Raw genomic sequence first — 23,587 nt, 5'->3', positions numbered from 1 at the left:
GCCTATCCAACAAACTCTTGAACTTGTCCAATGTATCTGCCTCCACCACCACCCCAGGCAGTGCATTCCATGCACCAACCACTCTCTGGGTGAAAAACCGCCCCCTGACATCTCCCCTGAACCTCCCACCCATAACCTTAAAGCCATGTCCTCTCGTCTTGAGCATTGGTGCCCTGGAAAGGAGGCGCTGACTGTCTACTCTATCTATTCCTCTCAATATTTTATGTACCTCTATCATGTCTCCTCTCATCCTCCTCCTTTCCAGTGAATAAAGCCCTAGCACCTTAAGCCTGTGCTCATATTCCATATGCTCTAATCCAGGCAGCATCCTGGTAAGTCTCCTCTGCACCCTCTCCAACACCTTCCTACAATGCGGTGACCAAAACTGAACACAGTACTCTAAGTGTGGTCTAACTAGAGTTTTGTAAAGCTGCATTATCACTTCGCGGCTCTTAAACTCAATCCCACGATTTATGAAAGCTAACATCCCATAGGCCTTCTTAACTGCTCTATCCACCTGTGAGGCAACTTTCAGTGAACTGTGAATATGAACCCCCAGATCCCTCTGCTCCTCTACATTGCCATTTACCTTGTACTCTGCCCTGGAGTTTGTCCTTCCAAAGTGTACCACCTCACACTTCTCCGGATTGAACTCCATCTGCCACTTGTCAGCCCAGCTCTGCATCCTATCAATATCCCTCTGTAAATTCTGACAGCCCTCCACACTATCCACAACACCGCTGATAGTAGTGTCGTCCGCAAACTTACTAACCCAGCCTTCCACCCCTTCATCTAAGTCACCTATAAATATAGCAAAAAGTAGAGGTCCCACAACCGATCCCTGCGGGACACCACTAGTCACTGCCCTCCAATCCGAGGGCACACCTTCCACCACAACCCTCTGCTTTCTACAGGCAAGCCAATTCCTAATCCACACAGCCAAGCTTCCCTGGATCCCTTGGCCTCTGACCTTCTGAAGAAGCCTACATTGAGGAACCTTATCAAACGTCTTACTAAAATCCACTTAGACCACATCCACCGCACTACCCTCATCAATCTTCCTCGTCACCTCCTCAAAGAACTCTATCAGGCTTGTGAGGCAAGATCTTCCCTTCACAAAGCTATGCTGGCTGTCCCTAATCAGTCCATGATTCTCCAGGTGTTCATAGATCCTATCCCTTAGAATCCTTTCTAACAGCTTACCCAGCACAGACGTAAGGCTCACCGGTCTGTAATTCCCTGGACTACCCCTACTACCTTTTTTGAACAAGGGGACAACATTCGCCACCCTCCAATCCTCCGGCACCATCCCCATGGACAATGAGGACTCAAAGATCCTTACCAGCGGTTCAACAATCTCCTCCCTAGCCTCTCGAAGCAGCCTGGGGAAAATCCCATCAGGCCCCGGAGATTTATCTGTCTTGATATTATTTAACAACTTCAACACATCCTCTCTCTTGGTATCTACAACCTCGAGAACATTACTCTTACCAGCACTACCTTCTGCGTTATCAAGACCCCTCTCCTCGGTGAATACTGAAGAGAAGTATTCATTGAGAACTTCTCCCACTTCCGCCACCTCCAGGCACATTCTCCCACCTTTGTCTTTAATCGGACCTACCTTTACCCTAGCCATCCTCCTACCCTTCACGTACGTGAAAAAGGCCTCGGGATTTTCCTTAACCCTACTAGCCAACGCCTTTTCATGTCCCCTTCTAGCTCTCCTCAGCCCTTTCTTAAGTTCCTTCCTCGCTACTCTATATTCCTCACGGGCCCTGTCTGAACCCTGCTGCTTATACCTTATGTATGCTACCTTCTTCTCCCTAACTAGTCGTTCCACCTCTCTCGTCATCCACGGTTCCTTCACCCTGCCATTCCTTCTCTGCCTCAGCGGGACACATTTATCCCTAACATCCTGCATAAGATCCCTGAACATGACAGAATACTTCTTCACCACCATCTACCTGTGACTCCACTCCAAGGTGCCTCTGTTCTACAACACTCCCCAGCGCCCTACCATTCACTGAGAGAGTCCTACCTTGATTGATTTTCCAAAATGCAACACTTCGCACTTATCTGAATTAAACTCCATTTGCTATTCATCGCCACTTACCCAGTTGATCAAGATCCTGCTGTAATTCTTGATGACGTTCTTCGTTGTCTATAATACCACCTACTTTAGTGTCATCTACGGACTTACTAACCATGCCTTGTTCATTCTCATCCAACTCATTGATATAGATGACAAACAACAATGGGCCCAGCACTGACCCGAGGCACACCACCAGCCACGGGTCTCTAGTCCGAGAAACAACCTTCCACCATCACCCTCTGCTTTCTACCATCAAGCTAATTGTGTATCCAATTAGCCAGCTCTTCACGGATTCCGTGTAATCTAACCTTCCAGAGAAGCCTATCATGTGGGACCTTATTAAAGGCTTTACTGAAGTCCATATAGACTTTATCTAATGCCCTGCCCTCATCAACACTCATGGTCACTTCATCAAAAATCTCAAATTCATAAGACATTATATCCCATGCACAAAGCTGTGCTGACTACCCCTAATCAACCCTCTTTCCAGATGCATGTACATCTTATCCCTCAGAATCCTTTCCATTAACTTACCTACCACAAATGTTAGATTTACTGGTCTATAGTTCCCAGGGTTTTTCTTTGCAGTCCTTAAATAAATAACATTTGCAACTCTCCAGTCTACCGGCGCTTCACCGTGGCTAATAATTATGCAAATATCTCAGCCAGGGCTGCAGCATTTTCTTCTAGCCTCCCAGTGTTCCTGGATATACCTGGTCAGCCTCAGAGATTTTTCTACCTTCATACATTTTAAGAAATCCAGCACCTTCTCCACTGTAATGCAGACTATCTACAAGACATCCTCATTAACTTTCCCAAGTCTTCATGTCTTTCTCCACAGTAAAAACAGGAGAAGTATTCACTGAGCACCTTCTCCTGTGTCTCCCCACATAAATGTCTACTTTGGTCTCTGAGGGGCCCTATTCCTTCCCTAGTTACTCTTTGTCCCTTAAGATACTTAAAAATAAAATCTCTTTGGATTCTCCTTAATCTTCCCTGCCAAAGTTATCTCATGCCCCTTTTTTGCCCTTCTGATTTCCTTCTTGAGTATACTTCTGCATCCCCTATAAGGCTCCAGGGATTCACTTGATCCCAGCTGTCTGTACCTGACCCATGCCACCTTTTTTTCCTATCCAGAGCCTCCATATCTCTTGTCATCCAAGGTTCCCTACTCTTGCCAGCCTTACCCTTCACTCTAATAGGAAGATGTAGACTTGCACTCTTTCTCACCTTTAAAAAAGTCACTTACCAGAGATCCCTTTGCCTGCAAACAACTTATTCCAATCAACCTTTGCAAGTTCCTAATACTGTCAAAATTTGCCCTACCCCAATTCAGAATTTGAATCTGCAGACTGGTTCTGTTCCTTTCCACAACTATTTTAAAACTATTAGAACTATTGACTATATGTTAGTAACAAAGTTCATAGATGATAAAAAGGTAGCAAAGTGGGGATGGTAGCTGGTTTCAGGAAGGCAGACACACTGGGGGGGCAGGAGGGGGGGGTGCAGTGGGAGGTGGGAAGGAGGCAGAGCCAAATTTGGGAAGAGATTTACTCAAATGATACTAGGAATGAGGGACATGGTTCAAAATTTAAAAGTGAACTTTTGCACCACTGAATACACTAAAAAATAACCTAATTATTTCAAAAATATATAAATTACTTAATGTTTCTTCTTTTCCATTTTCTTCTCCTCATTGAAATAAGTGAGCTGATGTTTAACATGCCACAGGTTCAATAGACAGGTTTCCCACGGTAAGTGCTGGGAAACTGCAGGAAGTTGGCACTCTGCCAGTGAGTAGAACTGGAACTCAACACCGAAGCACAGTCAGAAAATTCCTGGGTGCATCTGGTAAGAAGATTGGGAGTTTCTTATACATCCATGCTGGTCCTGGAGTCTCAAGCATCTCAATTTATGGAGGAAAATACCGGCAGCTCCGTACAGAATATGGAACTGTTGGCAATTCTCAGAGAGAGAGAAAAAAAATCAGGCTATTGGGGATACATTTGCAACTGGAAGACCAGTTCCTGTACTGAATGTGATTGTAAGATTATGCCTCTGGCATCTGCCATTTTCTAATCTACTTTCTTTAAAACACTAGGATAGAAGTCATTATGCTCTGGGCATTGTCATTCCTTGACACTATTATTTATTAAAATTATGTTTATTCACTCATGTTGCTATTATTGAGTTCATGTCTTGATGCAGCATTCCTTAGAATGGCAGGCATAATACTCACAAAAGTAATTAATAATACTTTCAAGGGCAAGCCAAATTGTCTCCTTGTGTTGTAAGATTACTATTCTAATAACTGAGACAATAATAAATACAAAAAGACCAAATACTGAATACAACTTTAATTAGCAATAAAAAGATAACAAGCTTTACTTTGCACATTATTCATAAAAATCAGTACAACATAGGAAGTAACTGTATAACTAGAGGTTGCTTGGAATTCACCATAGCATTGGACCTCTCAGAAGTTGTATATATTACCCTGAGGAGGTTCTAGTTAGATACACCATGAATTGCTGATCTCAAATAATCCCCAAAACATACAAGTACAGTTTAACACTTGAACCGGTTATTTAAAAGACTGCCAATCATTTATCTAACAAGAGGATGGAGATGAGAGAGCAAGAAGAGAATAAGAGTATTTCCTACACTTTGGTTCACCATATATACCTTTCATTCTCTCCATCAACCCACTCTATCACACAGTAATTCTTTATTACAAAACAACAGTTGAAACAATTATATAGTAACAGTTAATACTTTGGATTGTACAAACCTAGACCTGCACTTCTATTCTGTCAAGGTAGACATTCATTATTTTCAGAAATAGTTATTCAGTTTATAATAGCCTGTACAGCACCAAAACACAATAAATTTTATACATATTATCAGACTAATTTACAATGAGTTGTGGCTAAAGCCAGAGTCTCTGCTAATGTACTTAGAACACTTGTATAATCGTTACATCATGCAATGCTAATAGCTCAAGCAGGCAACATTCTACATAATTTACCATATTATTTTTAGATAAGACTCTCGTGAAGTGCCTTGGGATGATTTGTTACATTAAAAAGCTGCTCTATAAATGCAAGCCATTTTAGAGTTTATGCAAATAGTTTTGAAAGTGTTGTTTGAATGAAGTGCAAAAACCATAAAATCTCTGTACAATACATTTAAAATGAAGATTGCTCTACTTGGCCATCAGTCTAAAGTGGTGGCAGTAGGCGTGCTGCATAAGCCCAAATCGGAGTTCATGCAGCATCCATTTACTTTTCCAAAGTTTCAATTACTCCATCAAAAAGACCCTCTTTTGTGTAAACAATAATATTGCACCACAGAATCAGAAATTTTAAAACTGGCATTAACCAAACTCCCCCTTTGTACAAATGACTTTACTTCACTCCTTCTCTTGAAACCTTGATTTTCTTTCCAGAATGGAATAAACCCCAGGTGCGTGCCTGATAGCTTGGCAATGTTCAATAATTTCACTTTGAAAACCATTGAGCTTGTTTAACTATTTTACCTCAGTAGGAAATTAAAATAAACCATGCGCTTTCTGTCCTAACATTAAATTACCAATGGTCAAAGATGGTCACAAATACAACTGAACACATAGCAGGCAAATTCAACTAGACAGAAACCAACCTCAGAAGGAATTATGACAGAATTCACTCCAGATTGATTTGAGGTTTCTGGATTAGGTAAGATTTTAAAATCCTGAAAACTAGCCACACTTAATTCATTGCACATAATTGGTCAAAAATAAGTGAATAATTGGTCAACCTGATTCCTTTGTACTAGAGGGAGGCAGTTGCTAGGTTGCAACCAGATCTCACTAAATTCAAAAATACCCATATCTCACTGTTTTTTCACCATGTTTCCTGCCAGCAGAGGTCAGGAAATGGATACAGCCCATCCTGAATCCAATTTGGAATTGTGACTAACAGAACTTGACTTTGTTTGAATTAGTACATCAGGAAATTAGTCTGAATCTGATTCTCCTCTGATATTTAGCTATGCTTTAAATTGACACAATTGAGAGGTTAGCCTAGGAATGGCTATCTTCTGCACCTGATTTATGGAAATGGAAATCCCTTTGTGGCATTTGAAATCTATTTTAACAATAAAGGCTGAAATAGATACAGAACTTTCCTTCACCCGAGTGTAAAACAGAATTTTCCTTCACACTAAAACTAAGTTGTAAAAGCTACCATAGAAAGACAATATCAAGATACACTGAAAAATAATTTCCTGGTTAAAATTCAAGCATGCAAAACCAAATTGAAACAATCCACTTCTCCCCAGATAAGAACTTGCAAATGCCCATTCCCAAGTTAGAACTTGGCTACTCCTTGAGTGAACTACCACAATGATTTAATTCCCTGCTCTATGCATTACCCATTCTGCAGAGTTTTCAGTTGCTACAGTACTTCAGCTAGAATTATGAGCATGGAAATTTCCATCTATAACTGTCAAAAACTAAAATCAGGAAAATAAAACTACATACATTTTCCCCCAAAACAACTTTTGCTCCTGCCTTAAAAACCAGATAAGTTATGTGCATATTGTTACTTATTAATCTGCACAGAACTCATAGTAAAGTGCTTCTGGAAAACAAATCCAGATGATTTAGGACACAAAGTAATGGAATAAAACCTAACTAACTATGAGTGACATTGGTCATAGCTTCTGTTTGAAAAAGCAGCTGTTCAATAGACACATAGGTTCCCATCAAAAATCCTAACAAGCCCACCACGCTGATCAAGATGTTTTTGGTAATGATCCACCAGTGTATACCTCCACTTTGGAAAGTAATAATTTCGAGAAGTGGGGGGATGATTAATGCCAGAGTGCTGCTGCTAACTGACCCAACTAATGAGATAACAATTTCCAAACGGGGTATCAGGATTGCCAAGAGACCTGTAAAAACAAAAATACATTGAGAATAAAGGGAGAGAAGTTACAAGCTTAATATACATCATTACACCTACAGGACAAATCATTTTGCAGCCATGTAACTACTTTTGGTGTGCAGTCTGTTGTGTGGTAAATATGTCAGCCAATTTAAACATATTGTGGGCCCACCACAATCAATGATAATGCTTGCACTTCTTGGAAATTAAATTCTAGTTGGGATGAGATGATGACAACTCAGCTTTTTGAACAGTGTCTCAGAAAGTTATATTCACTTAAGATAGGCATGGTCTCAATTTGACAACTTATCTGAAAGGTGACTCTTCTGGTAATACTCTAGCCGCATCGATTATCACCTAGGTCACATGCTTAAGGCTGAGTAGTGGAGCTTGAGTTTGTCGCCAAAGACAAAAGTACTGCTATTTAGCTGATCCAAATACAAAAACAAAGTTGAGGAAAGAAAATATACCTAAAATTGTCATTTTAAGTCTAACATTTAATTTACTGGAATTGGGGTTAACAACTAGCAAAAATGTCATATGCAATGAATAATGGTGTCCTAAAAGTGAAGTCGATTTTGGAAACCAAATGCCATAAAGCTTTTCTTAGCTAGATGACCTTGTTTTATGTTTCCTCATTTTGTAGAAAAGGTATCTCAGTGTGAAACTGTTAGAATACGATATGTAATAGCCTCTTCCAAATTATGACCAGACAGAGTTTGGATGAGATCAGATCACAGGCAGAGAAGTTAATATCCAGAAGGTTGTAAATATGGTAGCTTGAAGGTTTGAAGAATTAACTTCAGGTTTGTAACTCTGAGCTCCAAAACCACAACAATTAATGGATGTCCCAATTTTAAACACAGACTGGAAGTAATCAATGGCATCAAAGGTGGCGATGAGTTAGCATACTGGAGTGAGAAAGGACACCTGGTTGAGTGGTGGTGAAACAATGACTTCTCACTCAACGTCAGTAAAACTAAAGAATTGATTGCTGACTTCAGGAAGGGGAAGGAGGGCGAACATCCGCCAGTCTACATTGGTGGATTTGAGGTGGAGAGGGTCAGCAGCTTTAAATTCCTGGGCGTTAACATATCAGATGATCAGTCCTGGGCCCAACACATAGATGCAATCACAAGGAAGGCACACCAGCATCTTCCCTTTCTTAGAAGGTTAAGGAGGTTCAGTAAATCACTGAATACTCTAACAAACTTCTACAGATGTACGGTTGAAAGTATCCTGACTGGTTGCATCATGGTCTGGTACAGCAATTCAAATGTGCAGGAATGCAGGGAGTAGTGGACTCTGCCCAATACATCACAGGCACATCCCTCCTCACCATTAGTAGTATCTACATGAGGCTCTGCCTCAAGAAGGCATCATCTATTATTAACGATCCTCATCATCCAGGCTATGCCACCTTCTCACAGCTACCATCAGGCAGGAGGTACAGAAACCTGAAGTCCCACACCACCTGGTTCAAGAACAGCTACTTCCCTTCAACTATTCGGTTCTTGAACTAACCTGCACAACCTTAATCACTACCTCAGTGTAGCAATGTTATAACCACTTTGATCACTTTGCACTACAATGGACTTTTTTTTTGTTCTAATTGCATTCTCTTGTAAAAATTGTTTCATTTATGTTTTTCTTGTGAATATTGTGTATCTAATGCTATGTGCCCATGATGATGCTACAAGTTTTTCATTGTACCTATGCATACATGTACTTGTGCATATGACTATGAAGTATTTTTTAAAACCTCTTTTGACTAACTGTTATTTTGATCACTCAAATAGCACTTTTATTTACTTTGAATTTCATACCAAGCATTAAAATATAATTGAGTTAGATCCAGGCAGAAGACAAAATTATAGAAGATTACTTAGTACAATAACAAATCACAAATATTCAAAGAATTAGATGATGGAACAGAAATTATCAGAAATAGAGTGGTCCAGCACGTTCTGAATTTCTATACATGCACAATGCAGCACAAACATTTGGAATGTGCTTGAGAGCAAATACCATGTTGGCCTCCTGTTATGTCATTGGGATCAGAACTGAGTCCAGGGGTAATGCTCAGTCATTTTGAGGAAAGTGGAATACACAGTTTCTGGCCCTTTTAGCCTAATACCAGCCATGGCTGGCATACTGTGTTGTACTTTCTTCATGTCAATTGATATATTAATGTCCCATAATTTATAGGCCATTTAAATTTATTTTAAATTTTAATTACATCCATTTCCGATTTCTAGCCTCTGCGTCCTTTTGCTTGTCAACCAATGTATTCAGTTTTGCCAACAACATTGATTGGCGATACTTTAAGTGGAGGTAGAATCATTGAATTATGAGTTAATAGATTAAGCAAGTCAGTAAAACTGCAACAAAAAAATTCAATGTAGGCAAATGAGACTGTTTTGGAGGCAAGAAAAGGATAGACATTACCTTTTAAATAGTGAAAGGCCAGAAGCACTGAAGATCCAAAAAGATCAGGGGCATAATCTATAATAATTGCTCAAATGGGATGTACAATGAAATCAAATTTAATGGCCCAATTATGCTCAGCTTTGGCTGATTAACACAATCCTGACTTCCACACCTGCGCACTGCAACACAGAAGCACTGACCACGTTTAAGATCCAATGCTTCCTTATCAAACCTCCTGGTATGGCCCAGGGGTAGTGTTCACTTGTGCTGAGCTGACGGGCTGGAATACATCACTTCTGGCCTGTCAGCCTCACATCAGCTGAAGTATCTACTGCAAACTGGATGGAAAAGTTAAGTTGCATGTTTTTGTCTTAATTTAATTAGGAGACACAAGAAGACTGCAGATGCTGGAATTTGGAGCGATAAGCAATCTGTTGGAGGAACTCAGTGGGTCGAGCAGCATCTGTGAGCAGAACAGTTGAAAAGGACTTTGACACCATCAAGCTGGTGGTAGAGTTAAGTTCCACCACAAGGGTCCTACTCACCACTTGTGGCATCCACACCAGGCCTCCAGCTCAATTGGACAGCAAGCCACAAAGGATTAATGTAGTCATAGGCAGCAAACCCAAGGCATGGAACACATTGAACACAATCTGGACCACCAATTTTGTGATCATTAAATATGGTCAAAATGTTAATGGAATGCTAATTAGAAATAAAAAAAACTGCAGATGCTGGAAATCAGAAACAAAGTCAAAAAATGCTGGAAATACTCAACAGGTTTGTCTAACCTGCTGAGTATTTCCAGCATGTGTCTTTTTTTTTAAAAAATGGAATGAGTTTTTGCATTTAGGAGGACTGGTAACAAGGAGATTAAGGTACAGCCATGCAAAAATGCTCTGGTATGCTGTGTGGGAGCTCTGGACACCACTTATTAAGAAGAAAATACTTGTCATAGAAGGCAGTGCAGAGTAATATACCGTAAAAGTGATAGCATATTCCAGAGTTATATTGTCTGGAATTTAGAAGATTAAGAGGTCATTTGATTGAAGATTTCAAAATAGTAAGACAAAATGATCAAGTGTGTGCAGATGAGGATGAGGATGAGGACTTTTTCCCCCAGTGCTTTGAAATTAGGAAGCACTTCTTAGAAAATATGATGGGTTTAAAACACTCTTCAATAGCAACTTATTCTGAGTCAATGGTTAATTCTAAATCCAAGATCAATCAACTCCACTTACCAAAAACATGAAAGGAGATGGGACAAAGACTGCTAAATGGAATTGGGTTACAGATCAGATACGAACTCACTGAATGCTGAAAAGCGCTGGAGGGGTTTAACATTCTGGTTCCATTCCCACACAATGAAAAAGACAGAAGGAAAAAGAGAGGGAGGGGAAAGATGGAGCCAGGAGCTGAGTTAAAGCTTTAAGGGTTGCCACGTGGAACCGAGTTCATACAAGACATTAGGATTACACACACCTTTCCCATTTCCACCATATTTGACAAGCTCCCTCAATTCTCATTAATGACCCCACCTTAGCTAGCAATTTGACCAAGGCTGCAGGAAGGATAACAACAGAGGAGCTCTGCTTTACTAACTGCCCAGAATTAAAATACAGGCTCTTTACAATATACTGAAATGATTTAATGTTCTAACCCTGATTTTCTATTCAATGCACAGATAAGCTCAAGGTTTATTTCTATTGAAGCAGCGTAGACCTGAATCCACATCATAAATGCCTCCAAATAATTGTGTTGGATATTTATTATTTATTCATTTGTTTTCTGAGATCTGGTCATCAATTAGCAAGGCCAGCATTTATTGTCCATTCTAATCTGCCTTTGTGAAAGTGGCAGTGACAGGTCTTCTTGAACTGCTGCAGTTCTTCTGGTGAATTTACTCCCACTCTGTTGCTTTGTAGGGAGTTCCAAGAATTACACAAAGCAACATAGAAGGACTGTTAATGTCTTTCTATATCAAGATAGCGTGACAACTGACAGATGGTGGTGTTTTAATGCTACCCTTGTTCTGCCTGGTGGTGGAAGGAGTGGGTTTGGAATGTGCACCTGGAGACCTGGGTGAATAACTGCAGTGCATTTTGTAGATGGTACCAATGTAGTTACTGCATCCCATTGGAGGAGGGAATGAAAGTTGAAGGCAGCAGATGAGATCTGAATCAAATATGCTGCTTCGCCCTGGATGGTATCAAACTTCTTGAGATTTATTTGAGTTGCAATCATTTAACCAAGTGAAGAATACATCATGCTCCTGACTCGTGCCTTGTAGATAATGGAAGGGCCCTGAGACGAATTTGTTGCTATGGGCGGCTGTGGAGGCAAAATCATTGGGTGTATTTAAGGCAGAGATTGATAGGTATCTGAGTAGCCAGGGCATCAAAGGTTATGGTGAGAAGGCAGGGGAGTGGGGCCAAATGGGAGAATGGATCAGCTTATGATAGAATGGCGGAGCAGACTCAATGGGCTGAATGGCCGATTTCTGCCCCTTTGTCTTATGGTTATGGCAGGAGGGAGGTCACTTGTTGCAGGATACTTAAACTCTGACCTGCACTGAAAGCCACTGTCATTGTGTGGCTGGTCTAGTTGAGTTTCTGGTCAATGGTGACCTCCAATACATTGGTGATGGAGGAACTCTGCTATAGTAATGCAATTACTATCAAGGATTGGTGGTTAGACTCTATAGTGCTGGTAACTGTAACCACCTTGCACTTTTGTGACATGTTACCTGACATTTATCTGCCAATAGCTAAATGCTATCTAGGTCATGGCGCATGCAAGCATGGGCTGCTTCATTTGCTCAACATCCATAGACACTTTCACCAGGGTGCTGCCAGCTCAGTGAAATGACCCCAGATAGAAGATTTCAGCTCTATAACTCTGGAGAAGAGAGATGCACGTGCTTGAACTTGAGGTGAAATGGAATGGATTGCAGGCAATCGCATTTTCTCCCCAGACATAACACACCTTTGCACTGCACAGTTGGCTGGCGTGGTATGTTATAAATCGGTGTACAGCTTCTGAGAGACAGAGCTGGACAACTTCTTGACTTACAAAGACACATCAAAAGCAAAACACTAGAGTGAGGGTATGAAGATCTGCAGCTGACTCAAAACCTTTGACTAGCAACCATCTGATCAAACCTTCAAGGGCAATGGCAGTTGCAGTTGTTTACTCTTTCAATTCATTAGTAAGTTTGCAGCAGACATGAAAATTTCCTCCCTGGTTTGAATAGGCTGGATAACATTACATATTCTGCAATTGTTGGTAGAGCATGTTCTTTCTTTTCCAGCCACTACAATTTCATCATTTTAAAATGAAAATTAAAAGTGCACTTCCAATCTATTTGGGAAACAAGTATTCAAAGTTCCCCTTTCACTACCTTGTAACTCATCCAAACAAGAAATGACAGAAGGAAGGCAATGGTTTCTCTCAGCCTCAAGTGTGACTATTGTTTCTGGTTTAAGGATTTGAATAAATTGCACCAAGGATTAGAAACTTCCAATTTTGACTAGAGAAACATACTTTTCCAATATCTCAGAAATGTTAAATCATACATCCCTTGTTTGGCATTACTTCCTCAACCAATAACGCACTGTCCAAAATACTCCAGTTGGATTAGGATTTGCTTTAATTAGAAGTATTGGGTTTATTTTGGGTTCACATGCCCACTCCCAGAGTACTTAAAAGATTTATGTTTCCATGATCTTGGTCTAGTTGGTTGTCAAACCTCTCATTGTCAAGGTCCCATTGTAAAATGGATAGTGATGAAGTAAAATGACAGGACAACAAACAATAGGATGCAAGTTGGTCCCAGTGATTTTGAACAAAACATATCCTTTTAAAAAAGGTACAATAACACTCAACTACTCCATAAATGTCACTGACAGGGATTTGTGAGACTAATAATCCCAAGCGCATTGGAATAAGGTGAAAAGAATTTGACATAAACTGGGATCATTTGGGGAGACTTCACATCACCACATTCCTGTGTGTGACAGGATAGGATTATGGAAAGTAGAAATAATTTCCAATACATTATCACTTCCCAGCAACAAAAACTGTATTCTTTGGTTCATTGATAAAACATTGTTGGAACAAGACATCAATGAATTTTATTGCTTTAAAATGAGACATTTTTTCATAGCCGTATTCTCAACAAATCTCACTATCCATCACTAACAACCATGTGCCCAACAGTTTAAAGTTTCCCTTTGAACAGCAACAAAATTGGAAAAAGTCTCAAATCTGAAAGCAAAGCACTGTGGTATTTAAGTATTGAGCAGTAAACTAATACCCTGCTTGTAACCAGACTTAACCTCATACAACATACTGGCGGGAAGGTTTGCTAAGGCTACTGGGGAGAGTTTAAACTAGAATTGTTGGGGGGTGGGATCCATACTGGAGAGACTGGGGAAGAGGTGTTTGGCTCTCAAACAGAGGAAGCTAGGAGTAAGTACCATAGGCAGGTGATAGAGAAGGGACGTGTTCAGACAGGCTTGAGATGTGTCTATTTTAATGCAAGGAGTGTTGTGAACAGGGCAGATGAGCTTAGATCGATACTTGGAGCTATGATGTGGTGGCCATTACGGAGACTTGGATGGCTCCAGGGCTGGAATGGTTGATTCAAGTGCCGGGTTTTAGATGTTTCAGGAAGGACAGGGAGGGAGGCAAGAGAGGTGGGGGAGTGGTACTGTTGATCAGAGATAGTGTCACGGCTGCAGAAAAAGTGGATGTTGTGGAGGGATTGTCTACGGAGTCTCTGTGGGTGGAGGTGAGGAACAGGAAGGGGTCGATAATAGCGCTGGGTGTTTTTTTTTTAAAATAGGCCGCCCAATAGTGACAGGGTTATTGAGGAGCAGATAGGGAAGCAGATCCTAGAAAGGTGTGAGAATAACAGAGTTGTTGTGATGGGGGATTTTACTTTCCCAAACATCGACTGGCATCTCCAGACAGTGAGGGGTTCAGATGGGGTGGAGTTTGTTAGGTGTGTTCAGGAAGGGTTCTTGACACAGTATGTAGATAGACCTACAAGAGGAGAGGCTGTGCTTGATTTGATATTGGGTAATGAACCTGGTCAGGTGTCAGATCTCTCAGTGGGTGAACATTTTGGTGATAGTGATCATAATTCTATCTCCTTTACGTTAGCACTGGAGAGGGATAGGAACAGACAGGCTAGAAAGGTGTTTACTTGGAGTAAAGGGAATTATGAGGCTCTCAGGCAGGAAATTGGAAGATTAAATTGGGAACAGATGTTCTCTGGGAAAAGTACGGAAGATATGTGGCAAATATTCAGGGGATATTTGTGTGGAGCTCTGCATAGACATGTTCCGATGACACAGGGGAGTCATGACAGGATACAGGAACCATGGTGTACGAAGGCTATAATAAATCTAGTCAAAAGGAAAAGAAAAGCTTACAAAAGGTACAGAGTGCTAGGTAATGTTAGAGATCTGGAGGAGTACAAGGTTAAAAGGAAGGAACTTAAGAAAGAGATTAGGAGAGCCAGAAGGAGACATGAGAAGGCCTTGGCAGGCAGGATTAAGGAAAACCCCAAGGCGTTCTACAAGTATGTGAAGAGTAACAGGATGAAATGCGAAAGGATAGGGCCTATCAAGTGCAGCAGTGGGAAAGTGTGTATGGATCCAGAAGAAATAGCGGAGGTACTTAATGAATACTTTAGGTCAGTATTCACCACGAAAAAGATCTGGGGGATTGTAGTGGGGACTTGCAGCGGCCTGAAAAGCTTGAGCATGTAGATATAAGAAAAGAGCTGGTGCTGAAACTTTTGGAAAGCATCAAGTTAGATAAGTCGCTGGGACCAGATGAGATGTACCCCAGGTTGCTGTGGGAGGCGAGGGAGGAGATTGCAGAGCCTCTGACAATGATCTTTGTGTCGTCCATGGAGACGGGAGAGGTTCCGGAAGATTGGAGGGTTGTGGATGTTGTTCCCTTATTCAAGAAGGGGAGTAGGGATAGCCCAGGAAATTATAGACTGGTGAGTCTTACCTCAGTGGTTGGTAAGCTGATAGAGAAGATCCCAAGAGGCAAGATTTATGAATATTTGGAGAGGTATAATATGATTAGGAATAGTCAGCATGGCTTTGTTAAGGGCAGGTCCTGCCTTATGAGCCTGATTGAATTTTTTGAGGATGTGACTAAGCACATCGATGAAGAGAGAGCAGTAGATGTAGTGTATATGGATTTCAGCAAGGCGTTTGATAAGGTACCCCATGCAAAGCTTATGGAGAAGGTGAGGAGACATGGGATCCAAGGGGACATTGCAGTGTGGATCCAGAACTGGCTGGCCCACTGAAGGCAAAGAGTGGTTGTTGAAGGGTGAGTGGAGGTCGGTGACCAGTGGTGTACCTCAGGGATCTGTACTGGGACCCTTACTATTTGAGATTTTTATAAACGACCTGGATGAGGAAATGGAGGGGTGGGTTAGTAAGTTTGCAGATGACACAAAGGTTGGGGGTGTTGTGGATAGTTTGGAGGGTTGTCAGAGGTTACAGAGGGACACAGGTAGGATACAGAGTTGGGCTGAGAAGTGGCAGATGTAGTTCCACCCAGATAAGTGTGAAGTGGTTCACTTTGGTAGGTCAAATATGTTGGCAGAATATAGTATTAATGGTAGGACTCTTGGTAGTGTGGAGGATCAGAAGGATCTTGGGGTTCGAGTCCATAGGATGCTCAAAGCAGCTGTGCAGGTTGACTCTGTGGTTAAGGCGGCATATGGTGTATTGTCCTTCATAAATAGGGGAATTGAATTTAGGAGCCAGGAGGTATTGTTGCAGCTGTATAGGTCCCTGGTCAGACCCCACTTGGAGTATTGTGCTCAGTTCTGGTCGCCTCACTACAGGAAAGATGTGGAAGCCATAGAGAGGGTGCAGAGGAGATTTACAAGGATGCTGCCTGGAATGCAGAGCATGCCTTATGAAAGCAGGTTGAGGGAACTCGGCCTTTTCTCCTTGGAGAGACGGAGGATGAGGGGGGGACCTGACTGAGGTGTATAAGATGATGAGAGGTATTGATAAGGTAGATAGTCAGAGGCTTTTCCCGCAGGGCTGAACTGGTGGCCACAAGAGGACATAGGTTTAAGGTGCTGGGGAGTAGATATAGAGGAGATGTCAGGGGTAAGTTTTTTTTTACTCAGAGTGGTGAGTGCGTGGAATGGGCTGCCGGAAACGGTGGTGGAGGCTGATACGATAGGGTCTTTCAACAGACTGTTAGATAGGTACATGGAGCTGAGTAAAATAGAGGGCTATGGGTAAGCCTAGTAATTTCTAGGGCAGGGACATGTTCAGCACAGCTTTGTGGGCCGAAGGGCCTAAATTGTGCTGTAATTGTTCTATGTTCTTCAAGTGGAATATCTATTCTAAAACTGGTGTCTCCCCCTCCCCTATCTACATTTACCACAGCTGCAGTGAATTATTGCCAATTGTACAAAAGCCTGATACAGATATTTAACAAAGACAAGAGACTCACTGTGGTGATACAGCGCCAGCGATCGGGGTTCGATTCCCGTCGCTGTCAGTAAGGAGTTTGTACGTTCTCCCGTGTCTGCGTGGGTTTCTGCCGGGTGCTCCGGTTTTCCTCCCACATTCTAAAGATGTACAGGTAGGTTAATTTGGGGTTTAAAATGGGCGGCGCGGACTCGTTGGGCCAGAAGGGCCTGTTACCACGCTGTAAATAAAATTTAAATTTAATATGCCTTTACTTATGATTGAGAGATTAGAGCGTACTTAATATGATAACTGACACCATGATACTCAGGCCTTTTCTCTCAAGTCCTCTATGCTACAAGCTGTACCCTGTATCTTCATGACCATCTTGAGAGGGGTCAGTCTGCTGATGAGACAACTTTTTCTTATTGACCCAGTCTCTCTCAGCAGTTCACTTGGAGATTGACCAAGTCACCTTTCTGCATTGACCTTGCGGCTGAGAGATTTTATTTTACATATAAAACCTGCTAACCATTACCAGTTGAAATCAGTGTTTCTTCCCCCGCACCCCACCACCCCCACCCTGATCTTTTTTACACCCAACCATCCTGAACAAAGAGGACTTAAATTCTTTCCCCCTCCTATCTGGTGTTCATATCCAAAGTGTAAATTACAAAAACTGGCTCAGTCACAATTGTGAATTGCATTCCAGATGTCAAACAATTTCAGAAGTTACAATCAGGTTGTATTTTAGATGGGAAAATACAAGCTTCAAGATCTTGCTGGATCCTTGATCTTTTATTAAAATGAGATTGTATTAATGACATGAAGTGCCATATAAAAACAAACTAGGCCTACACACCTAGTGAAGTTTTAAATTTTAGTAGCTTTGATGCTTGGATAACTGATGCCATCATTTTGTTTTTTGTTTTAAACGTAACTTCTGATTATTGGCATCTTTTAAGACTGAGTGCAAATTCTGGACGATTGTTGCTCAATTTATTGTGAATGTTATACATATGCAGATAATTAGAAAAGAGTCTGGGGTAAAAAGAGGGTAGCCAGACAAGACGACATGGGTAAATTTAGCAAATGCAGGCCTCTTGCTGACTTTTCTCACAGCCTGTGGACTTGCAAAGCTCTTGATTCTTTGATGATGTGAATATTAAATGTATTGATCTCAGGTATGTGAGCCACAAAATGTCCTTACTGTACAGCCACTGCCACTTTGTCACTTCTATCTTGTCCACTAATTCAACATATGATTACATTAGAAACTAATCAACCTTCATATCTTCCTGCAGATATGGCTATGTAATTTTAATATACAAGCGAGGGTTGGAGAGCAAGCAAATGCTATGACTTGTTTTTGGTGCAAATGTAAAAATTATAAAAATTCAGCATCTCTATGCCTCAATAAGACAGGTGCTATTGGCTTTGGCACACTTGACATGGCTGAAGTTACTGACCAAGATGACTGCAGAAATTCAAACCACTAGAAATTTCTAAGCAATTGAACATCTAGGGTATGCAATTAGAATCTCCCTTACTGGAAATGGTAAATGCCCAACATTCCTACGGCACAAATCACTTGCCATGTACCAGCCCATGTCTGAATGTTGTCTAGGTCCTGCTGCATGCAGGCATAGACTGCTTTATTTGTTGAGGTCGGTCCATAATAAAGCAGCTGTAGATGGCTGGACCTAGGACACTTATCCAAGGAACTCCTGTAGTGATATCTTGGAGTTGGGATAATTGGCCTCTGCATAACAAGAGGATAGTAATGGTAGTCAATGTATGGTGCCACTAACTGGAATGTTTTCTCCTTGATGTTCCTTGACTTCAATTTTAAACAGGGTTTTTTGAAGCCACACCCAATGCCTTCAAAGTCAGGGCACTCACTCTCATATGGAATTGAGCTTTGTGGTCCATGTTAAAACCAAAGCTGCGTCAAGGTCTGGAATGAACACTGGTGAATAAATTACTGGTGAGTAAGTGCCACCTGTGAGCATTCTCCTTGATGGCTTCCAACACTGTTGATAATTGAGTACATTGACTGGGTGATAGTCATATTAGACTCACCCTGCTTTTGTTTTTGAATAGCTGGACAGCTTTCCCCATTGCAGGGCAGATGCCAGTATTGTAACTGTACATGCACAATTTGGATAGTTCTGGAGCACAGGTCTTCAGTACCACAACCGGGATGTTGTTCTGTCTCAGTCTTTTCTGTATCTCATGCTCTCATCCATTTTTTGATATCACGTGCAGTAAATTGAATAGGCTGACATCGACTTCTGTGATTGTGGGGATCTCAAGAGGAAGCCAGGATGGATCTCTATTTGGCATGTCTGGCTGAACATGACTGTGAATGCTTGAGTCTTTTCTTTAGCACTCACATGCTGGGTCTTACCATCCTTGAGGATGGGTATGTTCTCAGAATGGCTTATCCTTTCCTCTTTTTAAAAGACAGCACAACATTAGTGATCTAATCCTCTTACACCAATCCTGTATCCAGAGCAAACTCAAACAATCTCCTCCCTTGTTTTGTTTTTAACAGGTTTGGAACTCATTTCTACCCATTTTCAGAGATGTTAAATCCCTTAACACTTCATTTTGCCATCTTTACCTCACCAGTTTCAGTATCATCCACTTTAACCCACATCAGTATTATCACTTTTTTTTGAAAAGGTCTCAAAATATTCAAAAACCTTTTCCACAGCCTTTGCATTCACATGGAGCCTATCTTTTGTATTCCTAATAGACCGTGTCTTTGGTTACCCTCTTGTTCTTTGTGCTGAAACCTTTGTTTTTAATCTTGATTTTAATCCATACCTCAGTTTTCAAACTTTCCTTCTGATTTCACTGCGAAGTTTTCTGTGCTCTAAGTTTTCCAATGCATTAAATTTGTGTCTGACATAAGCTTTCCTTCTTTGTCTTATTCCATTGTGCTCTGTCATCTTGATGAATTTAGATCTGGCAGTGCTGTTCTTTTGTGGAAATATGTTATCCTGAACCCTTAAATGTCCTACTCCAAGACATTGGTCTTGAAGTAGCCCTTTCTTGGCAATTTTACTAAATCACCTCAATCGGTTAAGAACCTTTATGCTTTTACTCATCCTTTCCCATAGTTATGCTAAATCAAACTGAATTATGATCACTCCCACAAATACACCCTTCCACTTGCTTAGTTTTCTTCCCAAAAACTAAATCTAGCATCAGATCACATGTTTTTTGTTCATAATCTTTCCAAAGGAATTGTGTGAAGTTCCTAAAGTTGCAGTTATTGAAAATAATAGTCAGCCTTACCTGCATGGGGATGGGTGGGGATTATGTATAACAGAGAATGAACAACATCCTCTTTCTGCCCAATAAGTTTCATCAAACAATAATTACATCACCAATAGCTTGTTCTAGTCCAACCACATAGACGCTATGGCCAAGAAAGAACACCAGTGCATCTACTTCCTCAGAAGGCTAAGGAAATTCAGCATGTCCCTATTCACCTTCACTAATTTTTATAGATGAACCACTGAAACATCCTATATGGGTGCATCACATCCGTATGGCAACTGTTCTGCCCAAGACTGCAAGAAATTCAGAGTCGGGGACATAGTTCAGTCCATCATGAAAAGCAGCCTCCCCTCCATGGACTCTGTCTGCACTTCTCGCTGCCTCAGTAAAGCAGCCAGCATAATCAAAGACCCCTCCCATCCCAGACATTCTTTATTCTCCCCCCTTTCCATCGGGCAGAAGATACAAAAGCTTGAAAACATGCACTACCAGGCTCAAGGACAGCTTCTATCCTGCTATTATAAGACTACTGAATGGACCTCTTGTACGTTAAAGAGGAACTCGTCCTCAATCTACCTCGAAATGGTCCTTGCACCTTATTGCCTACTTGCACTCCACTCTGTAACAGTAATACTATTCTATATTGTTATTGCTTTTCCCTTGTACTACCTCAAAGTACTTACATTTTGAAATGATCTGGACGGATGGCTTGCAAAACTAAGTTTTTACTGTTTCTCGGTACATGTGACAATACTAAACCAAAATGAAACCAAATTAACAAAATGGTTTTACTGAGGGATTAATATTGGCAGGTCAGTGCGTCAATTATTTCACAGTAAATTGACCTTGTTTTTGTACAACATAGTTCATTTTTGTTCAAAAGTACTACCCAAGCTAGATGAGCAGAAATTCACCATTTATAAATAAGTAAACTAAACTGCCAGGAATTCTAGCCTTTCACTTCAGGAGTGGATATTGCAATAATAGACATAAGCAAGCTAGATATTACACACATAGAATAGATTTAATTGCAGGGGATACCAAAGATAACTTTAAAATACCTTTCCGAAACTAATCACACATCAGTTTTAAATATTTTGTCACTTTGGACTTTTGCAACAAATTAGCTTCAAAATATTGTTTTCTCCTGATGAGAGTGGCTACAATATCGTAAAAGAAGTTTAATAAAACAATCTACCACTGACAGCAAATGTGTTTGAAATATTCTGATTAAAATCACAATTGAAATGCCAAACTTTGACTAGTACTAGTTCTGCTCTCTGTCCAGATGTGAACATTTCTCACTGCCGATTTTCATGTGCTTCTATAACATAATAGAAGGCTAAAAGAATTAGCTTAGTTTTTGAAATCCATCCTCAACATCTCCAACACTACCACTACTAGGCTTAAAGTCTTCAATAAATTTCTACAGTTCACTCTAGTCTTTTTAAATTTCCCTCATCCGATAAAAACATTGATATCTTGCTTCTTTCCTTCAACCCCAGATAATGTAAAATAGTTACATAGCTCAAGTTAAGCTAACCATGAAGAATCACCAAGGCAATCCAGGAGGCTTAATCTGGTTTTAGTTCAACTATTTACTAATCATACCCTAGGTTCGTTAATCCTATGAGGAAATATCTTTTTGTCTCCAATGTATAACCATACTGACAAAACCAAACAACATAGACCTATTAAACTTTCCCTTCATCGATCCCCTAGCCCTGGCTGCCACATACCACTCATTTCCTACTCAATTGACCAGGCTTTTAAACAAAGCTCCCGTTGCACTGGTTGAGTCTACATCTCCCCATGTCAAGCTCACTGCACTTTGACTGTTCCAACTTTCCAACCATTTATGCAAAATATAATTTGCAGCATTTCTTGAAGGCAGCCTACCACAATGGAGCTTTGTGAAACAGATCTGGGCCAGGTGAGGCCAACACCTGCATGCATCTAAAAAGAGAATCCAGATCTGAAATAATTTGCAAAGACAAAATTGCTATATTCTGCACCAATTAGATATATAATCACAAGAACAAAGAAAGCATGGTAGTACAGTGGTTAAATCACTGGACAAGTTTCCAGAGAGCTGGGCTTCGAGAGTTCAAAGCCCTACAAAAGGGAAAAGAAACTTAAAGTGAATTAAATACTAACATTAGTAATCATAACCACCAAGTTGACAGTGTAATTATTTTAAAATTAAAGTCTGGTCCACCCATGTCCTACAAGGAAGAAAATCTGATGCCTTTACAAAGTCTGAGCTGAGATGCCAGATCCAATGTGGTTGACTCATACTACTATTTGAAAAACTACCACTAACTCTGACATTAATTAAAAATGGATAATAATTGCTTGTCTTGCCAAGGAACAAAATAAATACCTGTCAAGCATTTGAAGTGCTCTCACAACACATGGCAGGAAATTTTGAAGCAGCCTGGGAACTGACTAATTTCTGATCATTTTGCTGAAGGATTTTTTTTTGTTTATATTGCTTCAGCTAACTTTCAAAATGAAGCAGGAATAACACTGATATTGTTTATCCAGTTGGCTCTTTACTAATCACCAAAGAAAATCTAGTACAGTTTTAAACTGCAAAATATAGCTAACTGCAGTTAAACAGTACAACAGTGCCTTCTAGAGGGCCTTGCAACCAATGCAAGGTGACAGCTCTGCAGCAAAGCAAAATATGGCACAACTGGGTCAAGATTACAAAAAGGTGTTAGGACTCAAGAAAGCTTTCTACACACCCATTTTTCTTACTTCAGTCTTCAAGTTTCCCATCTTAACAACCTCATAATAACTTAGATACTTGTTCTTAAATTTCAATAGTTATTTTTCTATCACAAGACAATATGTAGATAAAAATAATAGGCCAAGGATGAGAGGGCTCTAGAGTTTAAGTAGGAGTGAGAGAGTTCCAATTCAGGAGGTTTACTAACCGACTCAAAAGACAAAGATATGTATTTATAGGGCATTTTTCATAGCCCAAAGAAATCCATATGTGTTTTACAAATAACTGAAATGCTCTTAAATGCAGTGTCTGTTGTAATGTAGAAAATCACAGCTACAAACAACTGAATCAAATTTATTATCACTGACGTCAGAAATAGGCCCTTTGGCCCATTGAGTCCATGCCAACCATTATATTAACCCTACCCACGTTACATTAATTCTCCTCACATTCCCATCAAATGCCCCTCTCCCCCCTCCATTCCCATTATTCTACCACTTATTTTTGGGATGTGGAAGGAAACTGGAGCACTCAAGGAAAACCTGAGTGGTCACATGGAGAATGTGCAAACTCACAGACAGCACTGCAGTAAGGATCGAATCTAGGTCACTGGAACTGTGAGAAGGTGCTCTCCGAGCACCAAAATATT

General features: G+C 40.7%; 1 protein-coding gene across 2 annotated transcripts in view; it reads right to left on the bottom strand.

Annotated features, from left to right (window-relative positions):
- Positions 1–4,434: 4,434 nt before the first annotated feature.
- Positions 4,435–23,587, bottom strand: part of slc36a1 (solute carrier family 36 member 1) — a 46,252-nt gene continuing 27,099 nt past the window's right edge. For both annotated transcript variants that reach the window (XM_052014816.1, XM_052014817.1), the window contains one exon: positions 4,435–7,027. In XM_052014816.1, coding sequence (XP_051870776.1) covers positions 6,768–7,027 — 260 coding nt within the window. In that variant the 3' untranslated portion in view covers positions 4,435–6,767. The remainder of the gene's footprint in view (positions 7,028–23,587) is intronic.

The sequence above is a fragment of the Pristis pectinata genome, chromosome 4 (assembly GCF_009764475.1).
Source record: "Pristis pectinata isolate sPriPec2 chromosome 4, sPriPec2.1.pri, whole genome shotgun sequence".
NCBI lineage: Eukaryota > Metazoa > Chordata > Chondrichthyes > Rhinopristiformes > Pristidae > Pristis > Pristis pectinata.
The sequence above is the reverse complement of the archived record's forward strand: the minus strand, read 5'-3'. Positions and strand labels throughout refer to the sequence as shown.